Source organism: Dermacentor variabilis, chromosome 2 (assembly GCF_050947875.1).
Source record: "Dermacentor variabilis isolate Ectoservices chromosome 2, ASM5094787v1, whole genome shotgun sequence".
NCBI lineage: Eukaryota > Metazoa > Arthropoda > Arachnida > Ixodida > Ixodidae > Dermacentor > Dermacentor variabilis.
In genome coordinates, this window is record NC_134569.1 from 103,378,849 (window position 1) to 103,405,070 (window position 26,222).

Below are 26,222 nucleotides of genomic sequence, written 5' to 3' on the forward strand. Positions count from 1 at the left end.
CCACGTGTTCAGTTTTCGGTACCGCTACATAGATGGCGCGAGGTACGCGACTGGTTGCCAAGTCACACAGATTATCCGCCGCTTTTAGCCACGCAGTACTTAACGGCGGCGTGCTTTCGGTTTCGCGTTTAGAAAGTGCGCATTTAACCTAGAAACCTCTTCAGGATGAATTACACACCAACAAAATATTCTGTTTAATTACGAACAGTGATAAGAGTTGACGTAATATCTCGCTTGAGTTCTTGCACTGGGTTTCGCAGAAAAATATGCTTAGATACCCAATTTAAGTAATCCGCAGTCCTTGTATTTTCTGGTCTGATATGCCTCAATACGATATGTATATAAAAGAAAACACAAAGTACCATCGGTTTTATTTATGATTATACTCACATATCCAAACGCCCGTAACATATGCAACTTTTGCGCTGATTATACGTAGTATTTGAAGATAAATCGGCCCACAATACCTTTAATTCCGCTGATATTGCAGGGCCAAAAAACTTGCGATGACAAACATTTTGTATGTGTGTTCTAGCTGTCATGTTTTCATCTGTTTGTTGGAACGTACGAGGCCTTCCATGCTACGCTCTGCAGTTCCGCGGATCGCTGCAGCGACACGCACACGCAGCTATATAGGTAAGCTGAGATGGCGTAGCGTGCCCGCTGTGGCCTGTGCTGACCCGCCTTGCGCGCCGGCTGCAAAATCCTTCGAGCGCAATTCTCCTCAGCGCCGGACCAGAGCCACGGGTCCATCTATATGTGGAAGCATAAATAAGCAGGCACCACGCGGTAGGTGCTGCGCCGGACAAAAACGCGTCCGTGCTGACGTCATTCGGGAGACCCGGCTGCGCGGTTTGTCCGCCCTGGCGAGAGAGGAAAGCGCCGTGTCTGTTTGGCGCCACTTCATAAACAACGGCTGTGCACGTCCTAGAGTACACGAAGCCCTAACGAAATAAAATAGAGAGAGAGGAGAAAAACGCGCAGGAAGAAGGATAACAGGGTGCGGCGCAACTGAATGGAACATATATGAACGAGACTAGAATTTTGTTCAGAATGTTCACATGCTTTCATAATGCCCCTTTGGCGCATTAAGATGTTAAAGCGACCGCCAGACATTGGTGCTATCGTTAGGCCAGCCATAACATTGAGCAATATGCAGTACCGATACAAAGCTTCCAGAGCAATTAACAGCTCACGACAGCAGTCTCTATAGCTGACCACTAGAATAACCTAGCTAATATGTTTGTGTTTAAATAATCCAAAACACACATAAATGAGATGGCAAGAACGTGTACCTTTCCGTTGCACAGCACATTCTTCATACAATGAATCTAAACACTGGGAGTGTTATTTCAAAGATTATTTTTCCTAAAGGTACTGGTGAGGAGACCTGAATGGTTTGTATGCATTCTGAACTGCGTGATTTAATTGTGTGCACTTTTTGTATTCCGTGGGCAAATTTTCAGGCTTGGGAAAAAAATTATTTTGCACAACAGAAAGGTGGATAGGGAATTTTTCAGGATGGTCTACCATTTTCTCATGGACACTTTTGCTCTGATTAATATTTGAGCAGTTGATTGATTAACAATAACGAATTACATAATTAGGTGAAATACAAGAAACTGTGTAACTCGCTGCAAGCGACAGCAAACAACATCACTTTGATTCTGTCCAGCTACACAGAACTTGCATACATTTTAATGTCCTGCACAAGTTATGTGGAACATCCAGCAAGTAGGTCATATTTAGGTCACCAAGTGTTGCCATCTGTACAAGATAAATAGGTAAAGATTTATGGCACATTTTTAATTGACAAAAAGTCTAAACGCTGCTCTCCACTATAATCATATCAAACTATAAAAATCTTTTATTTTAAGAATAAAATTATAATCATTCTATTATTATCAACTGTTTTGTGTTTTGTTGTTGCAAGGCATTACTCAACCAGCAACATCTAATTGGGGTCTGTTGAGACCATATGACTTATCGAGCCCCGTCCAGGCTTTTTCCGTCAAAGAGCACATAGGTTTGCAGCAGTGTACTGATTGTTGTCCTAGCTTTCTGGTATAAATGCTGTCATGGACTGTTTTCAATTCAAACAAAACTCTGGTAAATTTATTTAGCTTCAGTTCATTGCAGCTTCCTATTTGGTGTACCCTTTTCATTCTTTTCCCGCTTGAAACTGATAGCAGTGAACCCTATAGATAAGCCTGTTTGATGCGAGCTGCTGCGCAGTGATGGCCCTAGCATAAACTTGTGTCGCGGCCTGCTGGCAGCTGCAAAAAGCAGCCGGTCAGGGAAGTTTGCTGCGTGTTGCTCGCTCCTGTAACACGTGGTAAACCTCCCTGACAGGCTGCTTCCTGCAGCTGCCGGCAGGCGGTGACACAAGTATATGCTAGCGCCGTCGCTGCAGCAGCTAGCATCGCTATAAGTGAAGGCAAATTCACACTTTCTTCTTAAAAACCGGGCAATTAACTGTGGTAAGTGTTACACTAAACGAAGTAGACTCCAAAATGCTATCTTTCCGCAAAATTTGAGCAAGAACAGAGCAGCTGTGAGCGCAAAACCTTTTTTCGAACAGGTGCAGCAAAATGTGCAGGACCCTGTATATGTTTTTAACTACAGCTACATAGCTATCATGTGGCGGACTGCTTTCAACATGCTGCCTTACACAACCATTACTACTGCTCAAGCTGCTCCTCAATTTATGTTGAAATGTTTCTTCAGGAATAGCAAGAACTGTGGAGCATTTACAGTGCCGAGAAAGAACCTCAACGCTATTGAGTGTCTTCTTGACACTTTTTGTCTTTATAGAAAAGGTCGAAACTTTAAGACAGGCATTCTTGTGCTGAAAATAAAATATCATGCCACAGGGTTTGCGAGACGCATATGCGTATGTCAACACCACTGCAGCTGAAGTGCACCTGAGGTCTGCATGTAACAGCTACAATAGGTCGCCTTACTCACTCGTGAGCACAGAAACATACCCGCTCCATGCACTGATATTACAGATGTGAGATGGGGCGTGAGTGACAAAACTGGTGAATGGACGTAAGTATGAACCGGAAGGAGTGCCGGTGAATTTGAGTTGGAGCGTGAAGACGAGTGAGAGACGATTAATGTATCAACAAAAATCGGCGACGGAAAGTCAACAGAACTGAGTATGAATGTGAGTGACTGTTCGCAAGTGTGAGTGGACGTGAGCACAAACGTAGGTAAGTGCTGGTGAATTCTAGCATTGGTGGGTGTCGGTAAGTGTGAATGAAAACAATTATGAATGTGAGTGAGTGTTCACAAGTATGTGCGGGCAAGAAGTGGAGCGTGAGTCAGCACATAGACCCCAAAAAATATTGGTGAGTGAGTACATATATGTAAGTGTCTGCTTATTGTGTGAACTTCTAAAAACCTAACACTGTAAAAAAGTGCAAGTTCTCTTTCTCCATTGCACACGACCAGTTTTCCACGGAAGCCAAGAACTGCTGCCTTTGCTGCTGCTGGTTTGCACAATTCCTGCAAGTGAACTAACTGCAAAGGACTGTGGCATGCACTTACCTTGGGATGTCTTCATCACTGGGTGCTTTGGAGGTGCTCAAGTTCGTATCACTATGGTATTCCCCTAGGGACAGGTTCACTGCAACAAATGAGAAAATCAATTTGTCAAGAAATTCAAAGGAAAAACATTACAAGTGATCCTGCCTCTAGGCTGCCAAGGGAATACTGGCACCTTCAAAAAGTTCAATATACAGCCCCAATTGATGCTCGACTCTAAATAAGACAAAATTTTTCTATGTTAATGGCAACCGGGAACACCATCTTCACTTCTCTGGGCCTCAAGTTGTTGGCACCGAAATGATGGCACACATCCTATTGAATACTTGTGTATATGTGTAGTGCCCCGTTTATACAGGTGCCCCAGATAGTAACCTAGTGGGAGGTTTAGAAAGTTCGCTCGGGATGCAGTAGCAGATGACAACACCTTGAAGCAAGAGTGGCTGAATTTTGCGGCTGCAATTTGCTTTTGTTCAGGTGCCAGACCGCTACTTCAGTGGTGACAGCTGCAAGAAAGGCGAAGGCCTCTATGAGAGCAGACATGTACACAATGTTACCAGAGTTTGGAACAAACGAGTCCACATATAAGCCGGGTGTGCCTCGCAGAGAAGCGCAATGAAGCTCTGTTATACAAAGTCAAGCTCATGTTAAGTAGCCACTTTAATTTGTTGGAAAATGCGATGACTCAGTCCCTTTTTTAAATTCTACCCTTACCATAATACTGCTTCTGTACCTCAATAATGGGAACGCATCATTGTTGCAGCTTCATATGTCAAATGACTCTGCATGGTTCTATGCTGGCTCACATTTTAGTGATCTTGCTAGCTCGCAAGCATAGCGCTAAGTCACCTTTCTCTCAAACGCTCTCTTTGTAACAGAAGGCTGCTCCTCATTCTCTTCTGAACACATTATTTTGTAATAAAGCGGAATTCCATATGTGGCTGCTAGTGGTAGCCGCGGTCTGCTGCATAGTGTAGATACTGTGGCTGCTGCAGGGTGCCGCCACGACTGCATTGGCTAAGAGCACTGCAGCTCGGTGAGATCAGGCGCGTTTGGCTTACACTTAGCATGTCGTAGGCACCAAAATTGGAAGTCGTGGCGTCTATGTTAACATGCAAAATGAAATTTGAACTGCGTGCCATGGTAACATTTAGAAGGCGGAGCGTTGTGGGCACGTCCCACTCTGCTGTAGCCTTTGCAGTGCAAGACACTGAAGAAGGAGTGGGAGAATAGCGGAGGTCGTGTTTGATTGCCAATAACTCCACTTCTGCTGAACGCATTGAAGCCCTTTTTGTGGCAAAGTATTTCTGAAATAGCCTATTTTCATATCGAATGCCTTTCTCCACTTTGATAAAAAGTGGTTCAGGGCCCCTTTAAAAGCAAAGCAGCGCCGGCCAAGGTAGATGGGCGCTGGCAGCAAGGCCAGGTGTAGTCGTCTGCAGCGTAGGCACACTCGTATTGTAGGCATTGCACCCCGTGGCAGTCGCAGTATACTATGCTTTAGCAGCAGTAATTGCATAGTACTCGTTAAATTGCATGCCACGCTGCCCCTGAAATTATAGAGTTTCTTGAAATAATTACTAGAAAGAACTCTGGTGCTGGAATCGTTCAGCTACCATGGGAATGATGGGTAGTGCATGGATTTGTCTGACCTTCGTACTTGTGGATTCAGACGTTCTTGTGCCTTTGTTTATTTCGCGTTTGTGGGCAATAGAAAAAATCAAAAAAACAAAATAACAGAATAGGAAATTCCGAAAGGGTAATCACAAATATAGGCAAACATAATTTTTTAAACTGATCTTCTTTCAAGGCAGATCAGTTATCTCTACTCAATCACAGTGAAGTGGCATCAACCTCTTAAGGGCTCACTTTTTTCAAACTAATGGTACCATAATGGCTCAATTCTTCTATGGTGCGAAACGTTTCAGTAACTTGTTTAAGACACAAAACTAATTCTAAAAACGAGTTGGCGACTGTCTCATCATTAATTTCTTCATGTTCGGACTCACTGTTGTCTAAAATGTTGTCACTGTTTCCTTCACCTTGCAGAATGAAACAGAAAGTAAACGTCCTTGTCACTTCCGTTGTCACTACCAAATGGATTGCAATATACTGCACTAAAGCACTGCACAGATGATGCTATGCCTGCTTGAAAGCGCGGGAAAATCGCACAAGAACAGGGCGGACTGAGCTCACACGGAACGCCTGCTATCATCTAGTGTGATAAGAATTCTAACAAACGCAACAAAAAGAAATCCACTAACGCCATTTATGTACTAAACGGAAAAACACGCTTTGAAGAACTTGCCTGAGTTATACAGAATCAAATAAAGGAAATAAAGGAAAACATCGTGATCAAGCTGGTGCCTTACCTGCCGCACCCCAGCCAAAGTAACATGTCGTATTTGGTGTTAGTTGGAAACAAGCTGTGATAGCTGTTGTATTAGCGTAGATAAAGTGCCCGCATGGTTCCCTTTTTTTTTTTTTTTTGCCCCAAAACCTGTCACCACAAAAACGAATCGAAAACGTCAGTGCAAAGGTTTAAGGTGCGTGTCGTTTCGTCCTAGTCGCCATGTGTTTCTCTAATAAGCAGAAGGTAAACATGATCCTTGCCTTGGGATCTACAAATGGCAATAAGAGGAAGGCCACAAATATATATATATATATATTAAGTGATGGAAGTGTGGCGGTAGACCAAACGCATTGACTATCATCAGAAATTATGAAAACCTAAGACAAACCGGCAGCTTCAAGAAACAGCGATGGAGGGCTCCATCTTTGAGTCCTAGCCTACGCACGGATGTTCTAGCGTTTATGGCCTTAAACCCTCATGCTAGCATGCAGGACGTGGCCACACAAGTACCGATTTTCAAGACATCAGTTTGGAGGATTCTAAATCACTCAGCCTTTCACCTGTACCATCTTAACCAGCACTAGATTTCTCGCATTGGGTCCTCACAAAAGCCGATGAGTCACCGGACTTTTTGAGCAACATAATGTGCACAGATGAAGCCAATTTTCGCAGAAGCACCTAGGTAAATTTACATAATACACACTATTGGAGGGACTCCAATCTACACTGGGTAAAGTGCAATCGGCACCAATACCTGCGGACGCTCAGTGTGCTGCAGAATTTGTGGCTGTGCTATAATCGTTCCCATATTCATCGATCACACGCTGACTGGACAGCGTTACATGAACAAAATTCTTGAAGGAGTGGTGAATGAGTTTCTCAGCCAGTCCCGCTGTCATGTTTTCCACTTCTGTGGTATCAGCAAGATACTACAGACAGACGGCTGCTGCTGTGTGCCAGCACACAGCAGCAGCCTTTTCATGCGCAATAGATTGGAAGGCACGGGCCTGTTAATTGGCCAGCTAGGTCACCTGACCTCCCTCCGCTCTATTTATTTCTTTGGGGTTATGTGAAAGATCGTGCTTACATGATGGAGATGGACATCAAGTTAGTTCAAGGCAAAGATAACGCATGTCTGCCGTAGAATTCCGGCGTCTGTCATCAAGAAAGCCACTAAAGATGTGATAAAATGGACACAGTACTGCGTAGTGTTACGTTCAACCTGTGGGGGCTGGCGATCTTCGGGGAAATGACAGTCCCCAATCGAATGGCACCACCATGTCTGCTGCGGCGACTCACTTTGGAAGGATGACAATACGACAGTCCCCAGCCCATCGGCGCCACCATGTCTGTTGCGGTGACTCGCTTTGTAGGGATGACAATACGCTGAGTCAACAGCCCGTCGGCACCACCATGTCTAGGCGCGGTTGGCGGACCAAGTATTGTTGTTAGTGTGTTCGCTTTCGCCGTCTCACGGGTCTTAGAAATCGTCAGTCAATGGACAGACGCGGTGGCCACTGTCTGCAGAGTCAACACTGGGATCAAGAGGCGCCTTTTCTGGGCAGGACCCTTGTCTGCGAGAACCCTCTCACCTCGGTGCAGTCAGTGAAAGCTGTGTGGAAGTTAGTGTGTAAACCCTCCCCCTTCTAAGGCAGGTCGGCGATGATGACTTTGGACGCTCCCATCGGTCGATGGTTGAACGGCCGCTTTCCCTCACCTAGGGATCTAGGGAGGACAGAGTGTAAGCAGCCGTCGTCGGCTGCTGAGCGTGCATTCTCTTTCGGTCATGTTAGACTGATCAACTGTAACATTCTCATGTAGATAGTGTAAATAAATCCCATATTCCTCGTTCTCGATGAGAATAAGTCCCTCCTTTCAACAACGACCTCAGCATGGATGAGTTGGACGACAGCATGGGCCAGCTACTATCTATTTCATGCCCGACCCCAACCATTACAGTAGCTACAAAAGGAGACCTATTCAAACATGTCCTCTAGGATGGTGTTCAACAGAGCTTACAAATTCATAGATAATAAGGGCACACTAAAATCTGATATTTTCTTTTTTTTGTGCAGACATTTTGATTGCCAATTCGGCTCATTTAGAAGTGGTATATTTACTTTCTTGAATCCATCGGTTTTCCCTTTTCTCTACAAGTTGGTTGCTTCCCGGTTTGTTTATTTCACTTTTATTTTTGACATGAGCCTGTTTTTGCAGCACGTAACATTTTGAAACATTCTATGCCTATTGCTTTTCGCATTTCATGCGCGGTCGGAGTGGCACTTCGGCCGCATTATCAAGGGGCTTTTGTTATCAATGTGAACAGTCGGCCTTGAGAGGTGGATAATAAGTGTGACATAGAAATGAGACGAATGAATATCTGTGAAGCCGTGAAACCTGCAGTTGGTGCTCCTTCTGTACCATTATCAAGGTGATGCGCTCTCTCTGAGCTTGCGACAGCAAATGCAGTTGCTTTCAATCAGCTTATTTGAGGGTGCTGCTTTATGATGCAGGTGGGAGTGCACTCACGTGGTATTTTTCATACTTCGTGAGGTTTTTTTGCCAGTCGGAAAAAATTGTACGCAATTAGTACGCCGCTGAAAACACTGCATTTAGATGTCATTTTGGGGTGCATACATATGCCTTATTGACACTTTGAAAATTAGGAAAGCACTTCTCGAGTTAGATACTTAATTGCAATTACTGAATTAAATCTCAATAACGAAAGAATTACTGGCGGCTACTCCACTGTACTGGAAGCAATGTGCACTAGGTTTTCCTTGAGTAATGCGACAGCTCTTTTATTTTAAGTCTTGGTGCATGATAATTGAGGAACACTGTATAATTCCCTCAGCAACCGAAATGAGGCCAAGTAGGATTCACTCGAAATCAGAATCAACAGCAGTAATGCGCAGCAGCGCTTATACTTGGACTCACTATATATATATATATATATATATATAGAAAGAGGGAGAGACTGCAGTTTCGTGGGAAAGGCAAAGCAGTATTAGTGATAGCCAAGTATACAACAACTACACGAAGGAAGACTACACCGCTGAGAGGACTCGAACTGTGAAATTGAACTGTCTCCTACTATGAGGTCTAGTATACACTCATATAATGGTGTCACTTCAGCGCTCAATTCTTCGTTCGAGGTCACACGAAGTTTTTCCATGTGTAAAAAATGTGTATATATATATATATAGTAAAACCTCATTAAAACGTATCCACTTAGAGGGAAGCTGAAGAGTCTGTCGAATTCAATAAGACGCTCATATATGGATGCGGTAACCCTATAAACCACACAGGTAAAATTTTGGGGGAGATTTTTCGTTTAGGAGTGACGTAATCGTCGGTTAAAACTGCGCTGTAGCTCCGCCCCCGTAGAGCACCATGCGCTGCTGCTGACACTGACGATGTGAGCGGAGACCGGAAACCGCGGCGTAATGACGTCAGCACTGGTGTTCCGTTCCTTCTCAGTCTCCGCAGCTATGCCTGACCATGCTTATTTCTGCGTGCGTGCCATCCTAATCTGCTTTTCTCAACCCTACATTTCTTTGTTTGTGTGTATATAGAGTGGTAGCTGACATGTGCAGCATCAATTGAACTTGTAGGCCGATCATGCCGGCGTTCTGTGCAGCCTACGGTTGCACGAACACCAGCGGCCACGACGATGTTCCGATTTTCCATTAGTTCCCGCAAGACAAGAAGCTTTCAGCTAAGTGGGAGGCTGCTGTGAAGTGAAAGAACTTCAAGCGCTCAAGAACAACAGTGTTGTGCTCTAACCACTTCCGTGACAATGATTACTACCAGAGTTTATCAATAATGCGTGCTTTGGGTTCTCCTTCGTGTTAGCACGCTGAACTGAAGGTGCATGTTTATGTCCCACCCTTGACGCAGGTTTCATCGCCAAGCGCCGCCAAAACTCGCCGCCTATAGCCAACACCGCATTTCCTTTTGGCTTTTTGTTTGAAGAGTTTGGCTTGACTGTTGGCTACATTATACCATCCTGCCTTGTGAATCATCATGAGAGCCTCAGGTCCGATAAGTATACAGCACGTGTTGGTGGCAAAGTTCAAGAGGGCTGCCATTCATGTCGAAGAAACTAACAACTGCACGACCAGATGCAAATTCCACATTTTGGAACCTGTGGTGCCAGAGCGGTGGCTGCAGCGAGACAAAATTTTCAGCTGTGATGGCAAGTCAAGAGGATTCCATGAGCTTAAGTCAGGATGCTTTACGGAGCTGGAGGTCAAGCTTGCGGCATATGTCAGTGGAACAGCCAATTGGTCCCTGCCAGTAACATACGACATGGTCATGTAAAGAGCCCGGATCTTTACTTCAGAGGCAGGGATACCTGGGACAAACTTCAGAGCCAGTAGGGCTTTGGCATTGAAGTTTATGAAGAGGGCAGGTTTCTCTCTGCATTTCCCCACCAGTGTGCATATGAGATAAACGAGAAGAAAGTCGTCGTCCTCCACGGGCAGTTTCTCAAGCTCCCCGACTCGTGGCAATATACTTGCTTGGCCAGATTGGCATTCATAAAACTCGCGAGTATTTCGACATGACAAACAACACTATAGTGAACATGATGGGAGCTTGTGGGGTGAAGTTCTTCCCAGCTGGATATGAAAAGCTTTGGTTTACCTTCGTGCTGTAAGCTTGGCGGATAGCACAAAACTTAGCCCATACTTTGTCTTCAAGCAAAAGACAATGCCATTGAAAGCATTCCTCAAAGGCATAGTTGTGAAAATCAATGAGAAGGGATACATGACGGATAGCGTGGTGGTCGAATGGTGCTGCCTGGTGCGGCTTCTGAGGCTGGAAACGTCGCTCAAAGATCACATTCCTGGCCTCATGCTGAACTCCTTTCCAAGCCACCTCAGAGCCAAGGTGATAGCGAAGCTGCAGAAAGAGTGTACAGACATGCTCACGATTCCTGATGGTTTGATGGGGCAGCTGCAACTCTTGCCAACGGCGTGAGCAAGCCTTCTGAGAACTTGCTCCGCTTTGAGTATGAGTGTCTGGCGGTGGAAGGCCGTGAACTTATACCAACTAGGCAGGTGAAATGAGCCTCCCTGGTGGCTGTGTGAAGTTGGGTGCTTTTGGGCAGCTGTTCCATGCAATGTCGTGGTGCTGCCATTTGCAAAGTTAGAGATTTGACTGGATGACGACTTGCTAGGGGATCACAATGGCAGCAATAGTGAGGATGATGCCTCAAAGGTAAGGATGAGTAGTCCAGCGACTGATAAATTTTCAATGTGCAATGCGCCCATAAAATGCCCTTCTTTTTTTTTTCTTTTGAGACCAGAGGTTTCTGTGTTAACTACAGTTGTACGCTGCAGCTGCAGCATGTAAATAGTTAACACATAAAGGCCTAGTTGGTTGCCTGACTCACGTGACACATTAGTACTATTAGTACAAGTGGCGAAGTAAAAGAGGAGGGGGGGGGGGGGCTGGGTGCCAGGTGCCAGGTGGGGTGGGTCCTTCCGCTGGCTTAATTGGGTGTAAATGGTAAAGAATGCTCCAGTAACCAGCAAGCCTGAGCTCATGTACTCGATGTTTACTACCGCAGAATTGTTGGCTGCAGCTTTATCAACATCCTGCATAATAATTGCATGAATATGTGGGCTAAAAAATTCAAATAGCCAAGTGGTCGCTACACTGCTAGCCTTAGCGGAACATTTCGTGTGCGGTGCGCTCGTGTGGTGCGCTCATGTTCCACCATGGTTTGTGTCGTCAGTTTCTATACAGTATTCCATTTATCAGTTCTGTATCAGTTTCGCGGCATTGAATAAAAACACTGTCTTCTAGCCATAGAATACCGTCTCTTTGTCATTTTGTTGTCGTTGTCACAGTGGTGTCCCACAGAGGGTGGGGTATTGAGCCCTACTCTCTTTAACCTAACTATGGTTGGCCTTGCTGAATTATTACCCAAGACAATTCACCTATCAATGTACGCTGATGATATTGGTCTTTGGTCTTCTGTGACGGCTCATCTTCAAGTGCACGCAAAATTTCAGTGGGCAGTCACTCGAACTTGTTCGCATCTCTGCAAACAAGGCCTTAGTGTGTCCACCTAAAGATGGGCGTTAATCTTGTTTACGCGCAAACCCATGGCACTGTACCATGTTTCTCTTGATGGCCAGGGTACCAAATAACAGAAGTCTCATCACTTATGTGTGATTAGGGACCTTTCATGGAGCCCCCACTGCATCTACCTGAAGTGGAGACTAGAGTAAATTGCACATATAATGAGGTTCCTGTGTGGAAAAACCTGGGGCACGTCGGCATGGTCCATGCTGCAGGTGTACAGAACATTGCTTCTGGGCTTTTTACAATACATCTTGCTGGTTTTGGTGAACACATGTAAAACAAGCATTCGTACCCTTAAAAGTTTGCAAGGCCAGTCTCTACAGACATTTCTTGGACTACCACAATCTGCCTTGACTCACGCAACAATCATGATTACTAGAGACTACTTGGTTCCGACATATACAACGATTGACAACCTTACAGCACACATTTGACATCTGTGTCGTGTGCCCAGTCACTACATTGCTACTTTGCCAGCATAATGACCTCAAGCCACATTTTCCAAACTTGCTGCAACACATTGAGGCTAGCTTCTGTCATGCTTTACACCGGCAGCAAGACCACTGTTACCCTCTGGTGCCTATGACAGCCACAAATATGCCTCACGATTCTGGGAATTATGAAGAAGACCCGTCAATCAACAGTGGCTCTAGGTCAATTCACACTGTCATAACTGAATGAGGCATATGAACGAAGAACGCACATTTACACTGATGGATCTGTCTGATCCACTAGCTCCACAGGCGCTGTTATCATCCTGGCCTCACAAGTCACAATCACGTTCAAAGTGTCCCATATAATGACATCTATAGCAAGAGAACTTGCCGCTCTACGTGCCTCTGTTAATTACATCGCACAAGCCAAACCTCTAAAGTGGGTTGTTTTTCGTGACTCCAAGGCAGCCCTTCAGAGTCTGCAGTCAGCTTTACGACACAAGAGCCACGAACAACTGGTATTTGAGACCGGAGAAGTTCTCCATCAAGCCCTCATAAACAGAGACATGACATCATCTTTCAATGGCTTCCGGGGCGCTGTGGCATCGTTGGAAATGACCTTGCTGATGATGCCGCCCGGTCAGTACATAAAGAAGCCCTGACACTTCTTATACCCTTATAAAGGACAGACACTGCAAGGGGTCATTTACTTGCTCAAACCAAGACGGAAACTTTGTGGAACACCCCAATTTTTTCCAACTGCCGTCTCCAACGGCTGGATCCTACATTGAAGCTGCCGAGTCCATTGAACTTCTCTCGCTGTGATGCAACTTTACTGTGCCACCTCTGGTTAGGGGTAGCTCTTACGAAAGCCTACTCATTCCTTATTGGAATGACCGACACACCGATATGTGACTCGTGTAAATGTGAAGAGACGGTCAAGCACGTGTTACATTTTTGTAATCTCTATGAGATCGAATGCGACGTTTTTTGGAGGGTGTTGAACCGATAAGATAGCAGACCATTTTCAGAGACTAAGATTCTTGGACCATGGCCCCACGCATCGCAGGCTTACAAAGCAATGTGGGCATTGCTATGTTTCATGAAATCGAGTGGCCTCAGTGACTGATTACAGGTGTAAGGTTATGGAACTCTGCATGTACTGTATTCACCTGGATAGTACCTTCTTTCCTTCCTCTCCTTTTTTTTTCTTCCCTTAAACCCCTTCCCCTATGTAGGGCATCAAACCGGACGTTCGTCAGGTTGACCTTTCTACCTTTCCTTCCTTCTTTTCCTCTTCCTCTTCTTCTTGTTGTTGTTGCGTGACTTCATGTCACAAATACAGTGTCCTGTTTCAACTGCACGGAATTTTACAAAAAGGTGAATTTCGTGAGGATATCTCCCAATATATGATCAGGTTATCTGTCTTTACGACCACTAGGAAGTAGATATTGTGCAAAATATGGCAAATAATTAATAAGGATATTCTAAATAACTGCTTAATTAGCAATTATAGAGGAAACATTGCAATTCAGGAATTGAGGACCCAATGTCATGTTATTAACTCAACAAAATCTTTTTCTTTAAACAAGATCGTCTTGGGGGCGACAGCCTGCAGTACTTTGGCACTGCGGGCGGCCCAGTATGGCAGTACCGAAAGAAATATGAAATAGTGCACCAGTGACGTTGATATCGCTACCCTCTTCATTGCGAGTGCAGAACAAGAGTAGCGCAAGCTTTCGTTGGCACGGGCTTCATCGCGGCCATGTTGTTTTTTGCATGGTGACGCCAGAAATCAACGTGGAGCGTGCTCTATTCCATTTCCAATCTTGTGGCGGTACCGCAGCTCGGATGATCATGTTTGCCAATAGCAGCAAATACAGAAAGTTTACTGATCAGAATGAAGAGAATTCGTAATTGTCATAGCATTGGCATTCGCGCAGCGAAGAAGCAGGTGGCGTTTTCTGATAGGGTGGGAAGATCAGTGTCACTGACAAGCTATTTAATTTTCATTTGGGTTCAGGGCCGGGTACAGCCAAAATACTGCATGCTGTAGTACCTACGACGATCTTTGTGAAGTTGTTGCTGGGCAACATAATACTGTCGGGCTTTAATTTCGCAAATGCAATATTGCCTCTAAAATCGCTAATTAAATCTTATTCTGTATTGGCTGCCAAGCTTAAAGTATGAGAGCAGATGTGCAAATATGCTTATCGCAAGTTATCAGTGCAGCACCCTGTGTTATTTGGTACAGAAAGTAAAACAGCCTGTATACCTGCTACATTAGCCATATCTGGGAACGAAAGCGAAGGGAGGGAGGTCCAAGGTGGCTTCGCTGGTGCTGAAACATCATCCCCCTCTCACTCCCCAGAAATTTTCTATGTCCTTGCCTTCCTGACTACACCCGGCGAGGGGGAGGGGGCACAGGACCCATGGGCCCCGGCTGCCAGACGACCTAGCGATGCCACTGATTAGTACCAACAAACACGGACACAAACACCAGGATATGCAGGGCAGAATGGGGGCTGGACACCAACGAACCATGCACAGTGCCCATCCTGTCTACTCCATTTTGTGTCCACCATTCCTGTGAGTAATAAGTTTAAGCTCAATATTTCTTTTGGCCGATATCAGTGCGTATGCTTACAACAAATATCAGTCATATAACAAACAAATTTTTGTGGCAGTATAGATGCAAAGGCTCATTTTGCTGTACTTGCTACAGTAGAGCTTCAAGTGTAAGGCCAGCGATGGGGCAACAAAGTTGAGCAATATGCAAGTTGCCACTTGCCACAAGCAGGCTTTCTCTGTGGAGGTGTCACCTAGCTCCCAGACATACGAAAGTTGGTCGGAAGCATGAAAGAGACTTGCTCTTGTTGAGGAAAAAAAAAAAAGCTTACCCTTCTGCAACGATTCCTTTACCCTATAGGTGCAAGAGTTTTCAACCAATCCTTGTATTCTCGACTCCAGCAATTCATGCAACACCTAGCGACGAGCGTAGGAAACTTCGTAGGAAAAAAAGAGAAGATGCTCAGTCCATAGCCTCTGTAGCCGTAGTACTGCAATCGGGTGCGATTATAGAACGATGGAGTTGCCACCTAAGGAACTGCACATGTCCAAGCAGTCTTGCTGCATTTCACAGTGTTTATCAGCCAGATAGAAAGACATGCTTGTCTCCTTTTACAAATTTCCCCTTGCACGAAAATATTTGCACTGCAAAGCGACATGGATTGCGAATCTCAGCATTGCAAAGCTGTGAGAACAATGGCACTGGCTGTGTGTTCTTGGCATTTTGCTTGATACAGTTACTTTTTTCAGGCGAGGATGGGTTTATTCTTATGGTGTAAAGAGAATGTGAATCTGTTGCTTGTACGACATTTGCAGTAAAGTGCTGTGGCAAACCTCAGAGAGTTTGCACTGAGATTGTTGGCCATTGTGATAATGTGCAGTGTTTGTCTTGCAATGCACAGTTTGCAATGCAAGGCATGGTAATGCACTTTGTGACGTGAATATCTCCATGGCACTCAATTATTTTTAATGAGGTTGTTATACAGGATACATACAACGCACAATGTGGGGCCCCCGCCACCGTGTATGGTAGGTACATCAGTGAAAATTGGAGCAGCACAATTTCTAGTGCTCCTGAGTAAAGTCGGTAAATTGCTCTGTTCAAGGACGGCACATACATGCTGGCATGAAAAAAAAAGAAAAAAAAAACCCTCCTAGGATACCTAAGCATTTCTTATGGGTTGTTAATGTGAAAGCATTAATGTCCAATTGAACGCCGCTGAGCGGTCCTTCCAGTTATGAACTCCTCGCGGGCAAGCAAGTGTGTTGAGACACATGGCATGCTTTGATTTGGCCTTACTGAGGTGCAGTTAGAATGCATGGATAGCACAGGCTTCGAAGAGTGAGAGCGAGGGTGACATGCTGTCGTGGTGATGCCTTCTCCTTTCACACAACACATGGCGTGCTACCGAGGTAGCAGGTGTTCCCTTTCGTTCGTTCTGCTCCATCGAGGTGTGCTCATGCCGTAGCGTCGCAGGCAATGGGAGTTTAGGTGCTGTTTTGCTGCTACAGACATAGGCTTTTTCACTCAATGGGCCATTTGACGCTTTTGCATCAATAACTCTTCAGTGTCACAGCAGTATGGCCTCCTTGCGGCCTGGAGAAGCTATAGCGGAACGTACAAAATTAGTTCGGATTCACGCAAGAAGTGAGTTAACATAAGTTTACACAGAAACAGATTTTGCCCTTCCAGTAGCCAGGAGCAGTGGTAAAAAGAGGGAGGGGAGTAATCAGTTACAATCAGGCCATGCACCACTAGCCACACCTGCACCTGGTGTGCAAATGTGTGTTTTTATTGTAAGCAGATCCTTCAGTTTCTCTTTTCTTGTTTCTGTTCTCTACGAGCGAAACAGTGAGCAACCTACCGCAAAAACCACGGCTAAGCAAAGCAGCAGACACCTTGCACATATCTTGAAGGTAAAATAGGTAAAAGAAGTTTTCGGAACACAAAAGTAGCAGAAAAGCTTCGCCACAGCCTCGTTGAACTGCCGAGCTAGGTTGCACGACGAAGCGCAAAGATCACTTTTACATTCGCTTGCTCTTTAAACTGAAGAGAGCGTGAAGAGATTGCGCCTTCGCCAAATGAAAAAGCGCTCACATACTGCGCACTTATTCACATGCACAGCAGCAACAGCTTATCGTCGTGCTGCTTTGGGCCATGTTCAGTGAACTGAACTATACAGGTAGCAAATTTTCAGTGATCCTGGCGTTACCGACATGACGTATTTAACTTTGCTGGCCACTGTCTTGCATGCTGGAATTGCTGGATTATATTCATGCCTTAACAGTGAATCAAAACAACAGAAATGTGCTTGCACTTGTCCAATAATGCGGCAGTCCATGAGTAGTTCGAATCCATGGCCAATGAGTCTAGGAATACATAGGTGATTTTCTTGAGAACCTAGTGAGAGTCTGCAGTCATGCTAGAGGTTCGCACACACGGCGTGAACCCAACAGCCTCTTTACGTACTGTTCCTCTCAGATACTGACTAAAATGATGTGCTCAGTGTCAGCTACCAGCTCTCCTTCCACAAAACAGTACAAACCAACATCACATCACAAAAAAATTTATAAGAGACAGCAGTAGTGGGGATGCAGAGACCTTGATGCGTCCACCAGGCAGCACAGCAGCATATCCAGACTTCGCAGTGCCCCTGATGTTTATCTTAGTCGCGAATAATGCCCGCAGCCAGAATTTGCACTCATTGTATTTTTATGTGCAAACAGAAATGGCGAGTGGCAAAAAACACTGTGTTCAGCAGGCGATAGAATGCACCACTCTGCTGCCAGTCATGCTGGCATAGAAACTGTGCTCAGTGTACAGCCACTCATGCTTGTGCATATACTTCGAAATCCCAAAATGAAGTGTAATTTGTCAGTTAACATAGGAGAATGCCAACTAGCACAACCAGATAACAAAAGGAATGCAGTGTCATGGCAACAACTGGCGTTGAAGACAAAAACATGCACTGTCTCGGTGTTGTTGCACTGTGTTGTTATAGAAAATTTGGTGATCTTAGGCTTGAAACTCACTATTCTCTGTAAACAAACAAACAAAATGGCAGCCTAATCTTGGTGTGGTGTGATGGTATGCATGACAACATGAGACTGCTGCCATTAGCAGTAGGCACAGTTCGTGAGGAACTCTTGATAGATATTCAAGAGAATATCTACTGCACTCGCCAGTACTATTGACCCTCTTTTTGCTAATTCCATTTCTTGTGGGAGCCTGCTCATAAATGTTTAGTGACAAGATATTCTCTATTACGACTGTTCTAGAAACCTGTACAGTAAGTTTTACTGCTGCAGCATAGAAAACTTGACATAAAGAAATTCTTGAGCTAAGGAAACCTTTTGTTGCAAGTACAACTTCCTTCTTGGACAGAATTTCAAATTATCAGCGAAAACGAGACAACAGGAGATGCTACTTCAAACAAACAAGCTTGCTGCCATGCCCTATGTTTTCTATATGCATTGCTACATGAGATAAAGACAGGGAGAGAAGAAAGAGAAGAGGAAAGATGTGAAGGGATTCAAGAAGTTTGCTAAATATGTAAGGTGATATTGAAAGTACTATAACAATGCTGCTGCTGGTTTAGCACTGACGGTTGGAGAACTTCTTCGGGTGGTGAATTCTGTGATTGCAAAACCTCTTTAGACATTTTAATCTCTTCATAGGAGGATACTGAGACACAGCTATGGATGGCCATGACAGTGCCTATGCCAGTAAGCAATGCTTATTATCAAAAGATTATGGAGAGGTCGACAACGGAAGATAATGCAGAGATCATTATTTAACAGCCAAGCTGGACACCTGCCTCAAATTCAAAAATGTGAAAAATTGCATAACTACAACCTGAGGGCAAGCTAGGGCTTGAGAGTGACACATAGTCTAGGAAACTATTTCTTCAAGCGTCTGGTCACATAAAACTAAGTCTCCACAGGAAGAAAAAAAGAAAGACAAAGAATTGAGGACAAGAGATGCTTGGAGGACTAGTGGCAACATAGAGAAGTGCATCGTAGACACTGACAGTAGAGTCGGCAGTGGCAGAAGGAACAGAATGTTATCCCGTTTGTGTAAAATTTTCTGTTTATTATAATTACATTTCAATTCTTTGGAATAGCAGATTAGGCTTCAAACTATGGCTACCAATTGCAAGGAGTGCAGACACCATCACTGCGCTAGCTAATGCAGCTGAATTCTTTTCCCCCAATGGAGCCTTCTCCTATGTGACCTGGAAGGTTCAAAGGCATGGAGAGCGGTGACTGTTTCATCATCCCCTATCCTGGCCCTGTTCAAAGAACTTGTGGGAGCTCTGACAACACCACAGTGCAGTATTGTACTTGGATGTGATCATTGTCATCTGAGATAAAGCATCAAAACAGATATGTACAGTGCTAATCATGCGCTTAATCAATTCTTCTTCCATGTAGCTGCTGTTGTGGGGCAGACAGGTAAGTGTATAAATATGTTAAAAGGATGTCAGAAAAAAAAACAGAAGCCGCTTGGCTTTTCTTTACGTGAGTACAGCACATGTATCTTGTTCCAGCACAGCCCAGTGAACCACCAATATCCTATTAACATCCAGGTATGATCCATTCGTCTAAGTCCCGTCATAACATATAAAGGATGTCCTACTAACATTTAGGTATTTTCTAAATGTATGAAGTAGGCAATGTCTTATTGATGTTCATTCTACTTAAGAATCAGTCGCTTTATGGACATTACATACTGGCATCCCAGAGATGTAAGCACTATGTGATATTGGTTGGCTACATCTTAAGTTTTCTTGAAGATTTATTTGAGATGCTACATTGGTCAAGAGGTGTAATTAATGCTTTGTAGTTAAATTTTTATGCAACTAGATATTTGAAAACATTTATTTGCCGGAGTTTCATTGCGTATAAAATGCCATTTGCATTGAGTGTGGTACTTAAAATTTGAAGAAGTAAATGGCGGAACCATAGGCGTAGTAGGTTAGATAGTGAAGGCCCATCGAAAATTCTCAGACAGTTTTTGTTCCGAAACGTGGTAGTCCATGGCTATGGTGCTGCTGATTACATGATATCTAATGTATGTTGTAACAACATGGCAAATACTTCCTTTGGACCACACATGAACAGTTGACCTCCCATAGGCCATTCCTTTTTCCAGTTTACATGACAGAATTATGTTTCCTCATTTGTTCAAATTACGGTTCGAAACTATCATGTCTGCATTTCATATGTACACATCTACATTTCTGATACAATTTACTTTTAAAGCTTTCATTAACTTAATATGCTCAATGTGCTAGGCGGGATGCCCAGGAAAATGAGTATACTGCGCTTCCTCATCACGGGCGTGTGCACTAGTGTGTGCACAGAATGTATCTGACCTTGCTTTGTGAACGTTCTGCCACACGGCATCTGCTGCGAACATTATACTGAATATGTCCTTCATAGTACGTCTACTGTGTGACCTACAGGTATAGCTCACAAGCGTGAGCTGGAAAATATACGCTAGGTGTTCTATACATAGAACTCCGCATTCCTAAAGTGAGCATCTATTAGGGCTCACATATGTCCAGCTGTGATATCCTCACAGTGTTACAGCAACGTAATCAGGATGGGCCTTAGATTATCCATGGTATATATTGGTAATGATGTTTTGACAAATCTAGATATCTATAGGATATGTGCAATATTTAAACTATCATGTTCTATGGACATATTATGGAAGATGAATGGTTATCTAAGGTAAGATGGCTATGCAAGTTATTGAAGCATATCACATTTTCAAGGACTCGGAAGACTTGTCAGCTGTTCCTCAGTTGAACTATTACTAAGAAGATACGTCTTCGGCAAGGCACATAAATTGCATCGCTGTCCACACTTCTGTCATTCTTTGTCTGATTTTCTGCACACGCATGACCTGGGTGGATTTATTTAAAGACTATTTATTCGGGTGGGTTCCAAAAAAGGGTTTTAGTTGTGTGTAGTGATGTTGTCTGCCTTCTTTCATGTTTTTGCATGCTACCTAAAGCACCATGATGAATTTGTACCAACTACCCTAAATTTCAATTTTTCCCTCCTTAGAGGTGTCATGGGCTGTGCACGAGGTTCCAGTAGCCAATTGGTCAAAAAGTGATGTTGGTGACCTAGCCAACTTACGGGGGGGTGTTCCAAGGCGCGTCTCTTGCACTGGAGGTGGGGGAGGAGGGGGCAGGGAGTGGTTGATGAACGAGAAGGGCTGGCTCTTGACCACAGTCAGGATGACGTGGTCGCCTGTGTTCTTCAGCGTCGCCACCGCTTCCTCGTGGGTGACGTTCTCCAGGTTGACGTCACCCACCTGCACCGGTTGTATGGTGAGAAAGAAGGAGGAACAAATTACAAGATGGAAAGCAAATCTTGCAAAAATGTTATGCATGGCAACAAGTGTAAACAAAAGAAGGCCTGGGGAGTTGAGGGTAAGGAATGAATACAGGATAACTATGCTACTTCCATTTTATATATTTATTGAGGTAAAGAAAACACACCTTGAATGACAAACGAAGGCTACCCATAAAAGGTAATATTGACAGCTACATAACAAGGCCGCCATATGGTTACAACACAAAACAGCCGATGAAGCAGCACTCATGCCATTTCTTCTCTCCACATACATTCTCTTTATGCTCTGAACAGGAACGGATATGAAACAGCCAAGCTCGCTATATAGCAAGCACTTCCCTACCATACAGTATCAACAGTTTCATGCAGTGTTTCATGATCTGCACCAGTAGCCAATTCAATAAGTAAAATTAGTAAACAAGTTATGCATAACTAATACATATATAGAACCCACCCCACGTTGCAAGTAATAACATAAATTGAAAATTCAAGTCCATCTGGCGGAACCACGTAAATAAACCTTTGAGCAAGGGCTTGGATATTTAGAGGGAGAAAGAGAGTGAAGGATTAATGATAGACAAAAAGTTAAATGTGACGAAAAAGCAACACAGCTAACGCTAGTGATCCAAAATCAGGATGGCCACTTTCAGCCATTAGAAATGAATGTGGCCATGCTTCTTCATCACATTTCCTTGGGCTTGAACTTGTTTGCTAGTTTTTAGCATGTGCACAATTTAAAGGGAAAAAGAAAGGTTTGGTATTTCCACATTCGTGAGATTCCTTTGGGTGGTCTCAAAGGACAATCTGCCTTACTGGAACACGCAAGAGCTGTGAGCTCAATGCAAAGCAGGTAGTATGACATGTTAAACAATGATGCTCATTTGTTTCAGATTATATTACACTCTTGACACGTTGAGTAACATTTGAAGACTTTTGTTGACATTTCAAGTACTGCTGTGAGCTTTACGATAGGGAACATATGATTGTGTGGCAGATGGCCTCTCCTGGCATCAGTAACAGTGTGCATGTGGACAAAACTGAAAGGACGGAGAAAAAAAGCAGTGAACTGCAGAAGCATGCAGCGCTGGGTGCTGGGCTTGTTGGTTCAACATGGATTTTGAGGGTAGAAACACCATATAAAAAGGTGACAACAGAAGAAAGGAGAACACACACCATGAAGCGATTCGCAGTGTGTTCTCCCTTTTCTATCGTCATCATTTTATGCACTGTTTTTACCCTCAAAAGCAGTGAAGTTCTGTCGTCTGACGGCACCTCTTACAGGCACGCAATTACTTTGCAGTGGTTTCTTTAGCAAATGTGTGTTCTAACTCAGCCTTAGCCCCTTCACTTACGCATACTGCAGGTGGAGTACTCTAAATACATGTGTGCCCTTGTTCGAGGTGATTTGTGTACACTGAATGTGTAGAAGTGGATTTGTGGGGCGAGTGCCTGGTCTTACTTACAGCCTGAAGTGCGGCCATTTGAACTTTGCAAGCATATTCTAATAATAACTGTGTGGAGTAGTGCACATCATTTACTAAGACTGACTAGAAAGACCTGCGCAGAGATGGTTGGCGAGCAACTAGCAAGTAGCCACCTCTGTCTCGCTTAGTAAGAGTTCATCTGTGAAGTAAATAAAGGAAAAGGTTGGATTGACCAGACTTATCAGGTCAAACCCACTAGCAGCTTGCACACTGTCAGCATCAGAGAAACACCACCAAGTGCATTCAAAACATCCCTGTTTCAATCCTGCAATCAAATCGTAATGTTGGTCATACCACTGTGCAGCATCACAGACACTATGATAATTTTACAAAGTTGGGTCTTTCATACACATCATAATTCTCTCTTTCTTATTCTCCTTTATTTCAAAATGCAACATTATTTTTTTCTTTAGTAATCAACAAAAACCTTACCATAACATGATGTCAGAAGAAACTGCTTCAAGAATTTGAGAGTAACATTGCCATCCACTTTCTACCTCCCTTTCTGGCTTTCCAAGCCAGTACTCTAACTGAATGTGACCTCACCACTAGCCTATTAGTGTATTAAACCAATCCAGCTCAACCTGATAATCTATCTTAGAGTTGCTTTTAGGTATGCAACATTCCATAACTATATGTTATTTAAAGAAAAGGGTTGCTTTTTCATTGACCCATTGAATGCATGTCTGCATGGAAACCCCAGCTTTGTTGTGTCTGACCATGCTGGTCAGCACTCAGGAGAGAGTGCAGCATTGTTAATTTTCTAGTTTCCCAGAAGAGGAGGTGAACAGAGCTTACAGCAACCAGTTTGTCGCCAACTTCAAGCCGCCGATCGAGGTGTGCGGCACCACCCTCCATGACCTTGGTGACGTATATGCCATTGTCACCCGGCACATGCTGGTTGCCGATGCCACCGGCAATGCTGAAGCCCAGGCCCTTGTTGCCCTTGATCAGTTCGATCTCGACCACCTGCGGTGGCGTGTGCTGCTGCTGGCTGGCCCCCTGGGGTCCCGGATACCGCTGGCGCTTCACCAGCTGTGCAAGAGATGGCCATGTCAGCAACATGTGACGACAAGTGTTACGTGTAAAGATATAAAAAACATTAGGCAGACCTACACACTTTCAAGAAAAGAGAAAACGATGATGTTGCTGGTACAAAACAAGAATCAACAGCAGTTAGTGTGCCACACATTTGTACACCAATATGCGATTTCAGTGGATATTGTAAAATCGCGTTCTCAAAGATAAGACTGTGAAAACTGTTACTTTTGCATTTACAATATAGCTTGTAAGTTCTGAGGAACACTGCATATCCTGCGAATACTAGAGCAATGCTGCATTGTCACAACAATTCTAACAATTGTTGTCTATATTTCTAACATTATCTTGGTTGTTGCGTGTAACATAAATAGGAATTGCAGTTGTAACTGCTTTTTATATGCCAGCTCTGGTCCACTCCGATTATAGTAACCTAGTCTTCATACTGTTGCGACTCAGGGTTCGAAGACGTGGGATGCACTTTCCTCGTGGCGGACTGAGTGAACAGGAGGCTAGGTCCGATATTCAGGACGTCGGACAAACTCGTATATATTGACATATGTACAAGAAAATGCAAAGAAATACAATGAAATGCTAAGAAATACAGAAAAGTTGATAATAAAGTGGTAGTCATCGATTACTCCCGCCGTCCGTAGCTCCTTTTATGCCGTGCGTGATCTTTGTTTAGTCACTTTCCCCAATCCGGTGCCAGGGGGTCGATGACATCAGGTCCCACCGATCCGGTGTCAGGAGGCCGCTGACATCAAGTCCCACCAATCCGGAGGTAGGTCGCCCTTTTTACTGACGCCAATCATACTCTGAGAGGGTAATACTGAGCGGGTCATACTGGGCGGGTCATACTGAGCGGGCCGGGCCATATTGAGCGCATCTCTGGCTTGGACACGCCATACTCTGATGGGTGGTGGCCGGGTCATACTGAGGGCATTTCTCACTTGGACACGCCAGTTTGTGCTGCTGACAGGTGACAGCCGTATCATTGCTAATTGCTGAAACCTCTCATGAATGAGGCACTCCCATGCTGGCCATAACTCATCCGTGCCGAGAACCATCCCAACGAGGCCGTCAGCCCTTTCACCATAATTGTGCGAGCCATGACCGAGGGGTGTCGCGGGGTGAACGGCCAATCACAACAATATGTACATAATCTGCAGTAGCTATTATTCACATTAAACTCAGTGAATAAACAGATTTCAACTGCTTGGAAATCAGTAGCTGTCACTACTACAAGTAGCTGTACTACTACTAAACCAGGAATTAGTTTGCTTAAGCCTTTGTAGATTGTTTTTATTACCTGCAACAGTTTGGGAAGTTTGGCTACTGAGCTCGCTATCCCAAAATGGTAGCTAAACACACACACACGCACAAAAGGAGAAGAAATAAGTTCGACAAGAGAACACTATAAATTGAAATACTAGAAAGCTATATTAATTGCTTAAAATGAAAAAAAGTAAAAAAAAATACATGCTACATGCACCATACAAGCATACAAAGAATTTGACATAAATTTGCGAAGCTGCATATACAAATTAAGCTTAATGCAGCGTTTGCGCATGACCTGGCAATCATGAGTAGTCTCTGCACATGTTGAAATAGTTTAGTTGAACGCAAAGCACATAAAAAGTCACCAACATGAAAATTAATGCAGCGTTTGCGCATGACCTGACAATCATGAGTAGTCTCTGCACATGTTGAAATAGTTTAGTTGAAAGCAAAGCACATAAAAAGTCACCAACATGAAAAAGTCATTATGATAATAAATTTAGATGAAAAAAGAACCCCACACCAAAGCACACAATATGTCAATAACACAACATAATCATTACATGTTACCAAGGGACAAGAATTACCTCACTCAAATAGCGCTATTCACAAGGAACTAATGAGGTCACTGTCCCCAAGAAAATTGCACAAGCCTTTCAAAGTTTTTTTTTTTTTTTGGTTATAGAGACAGAACCAGGGTTCGAGCAATTTATTTACAGACAAGGGACACCTATCTAAGACATCAAGATGATTCCAAATTGCTTCTCAATGTTGGTCAAATTGTTGACATTCGATGAGAATATGTTCTACAGAAGCTACTGGGGTGCCACAATGCCCACAGTCTGAAGAGGGTCTTTTTCCTATCTGATATAGGAAACACGGTGTGAACACCACTTCAAGACACAGATGATGTAAGAGTGTGTCTACCACCCATTCTATTTTGAGGTTTGTTGAGAAGTGTAACAAATGGTTTATGGTCCACAAGAGAGACGATCTTGTCTCCTCAGTGGACCCAATGGTTTTTGATATTTTCCGCCTCAGACCCTG

The 26,222-nt window shown here is 44.0% G+C and overlaps 1 protein-coding gene across 11 annotated transcripts in view; it reads right to left on the reverse strand.

Moving 5' to 3' along the window:
- The window catches only part of dlg1 (MAGUK family member discs large 1), a 717,696-nt gene that overhangs the window by 125,478 nt on the left and 565,996 nt on the right, over window positions 1-26,222 (reverse strand). For all 11 annotated transcript variants that reach the window (XM_075681544.1, XM_075681545.1, XM_075681543.1 and 8 more), the window contains 3 exons: window positions 23,655-23,891; window positions 21,154-21,331; window positions 3,553-3,631 (listed from right to left, as the gene is read on the reverse strand). In XM_075681544.1, the coding sequence (XP_075537659.1) occupies window positions 3,553-3,631; window positions 21,154-21,331; window positions 23,655-23,891 (494 nt within the window). The remainder of the gene's footprint in view (window positions 1-3,552; window positions 3,632-21,153; window positions 21,332-23,654; window positions 23,892-26,222) is intronic.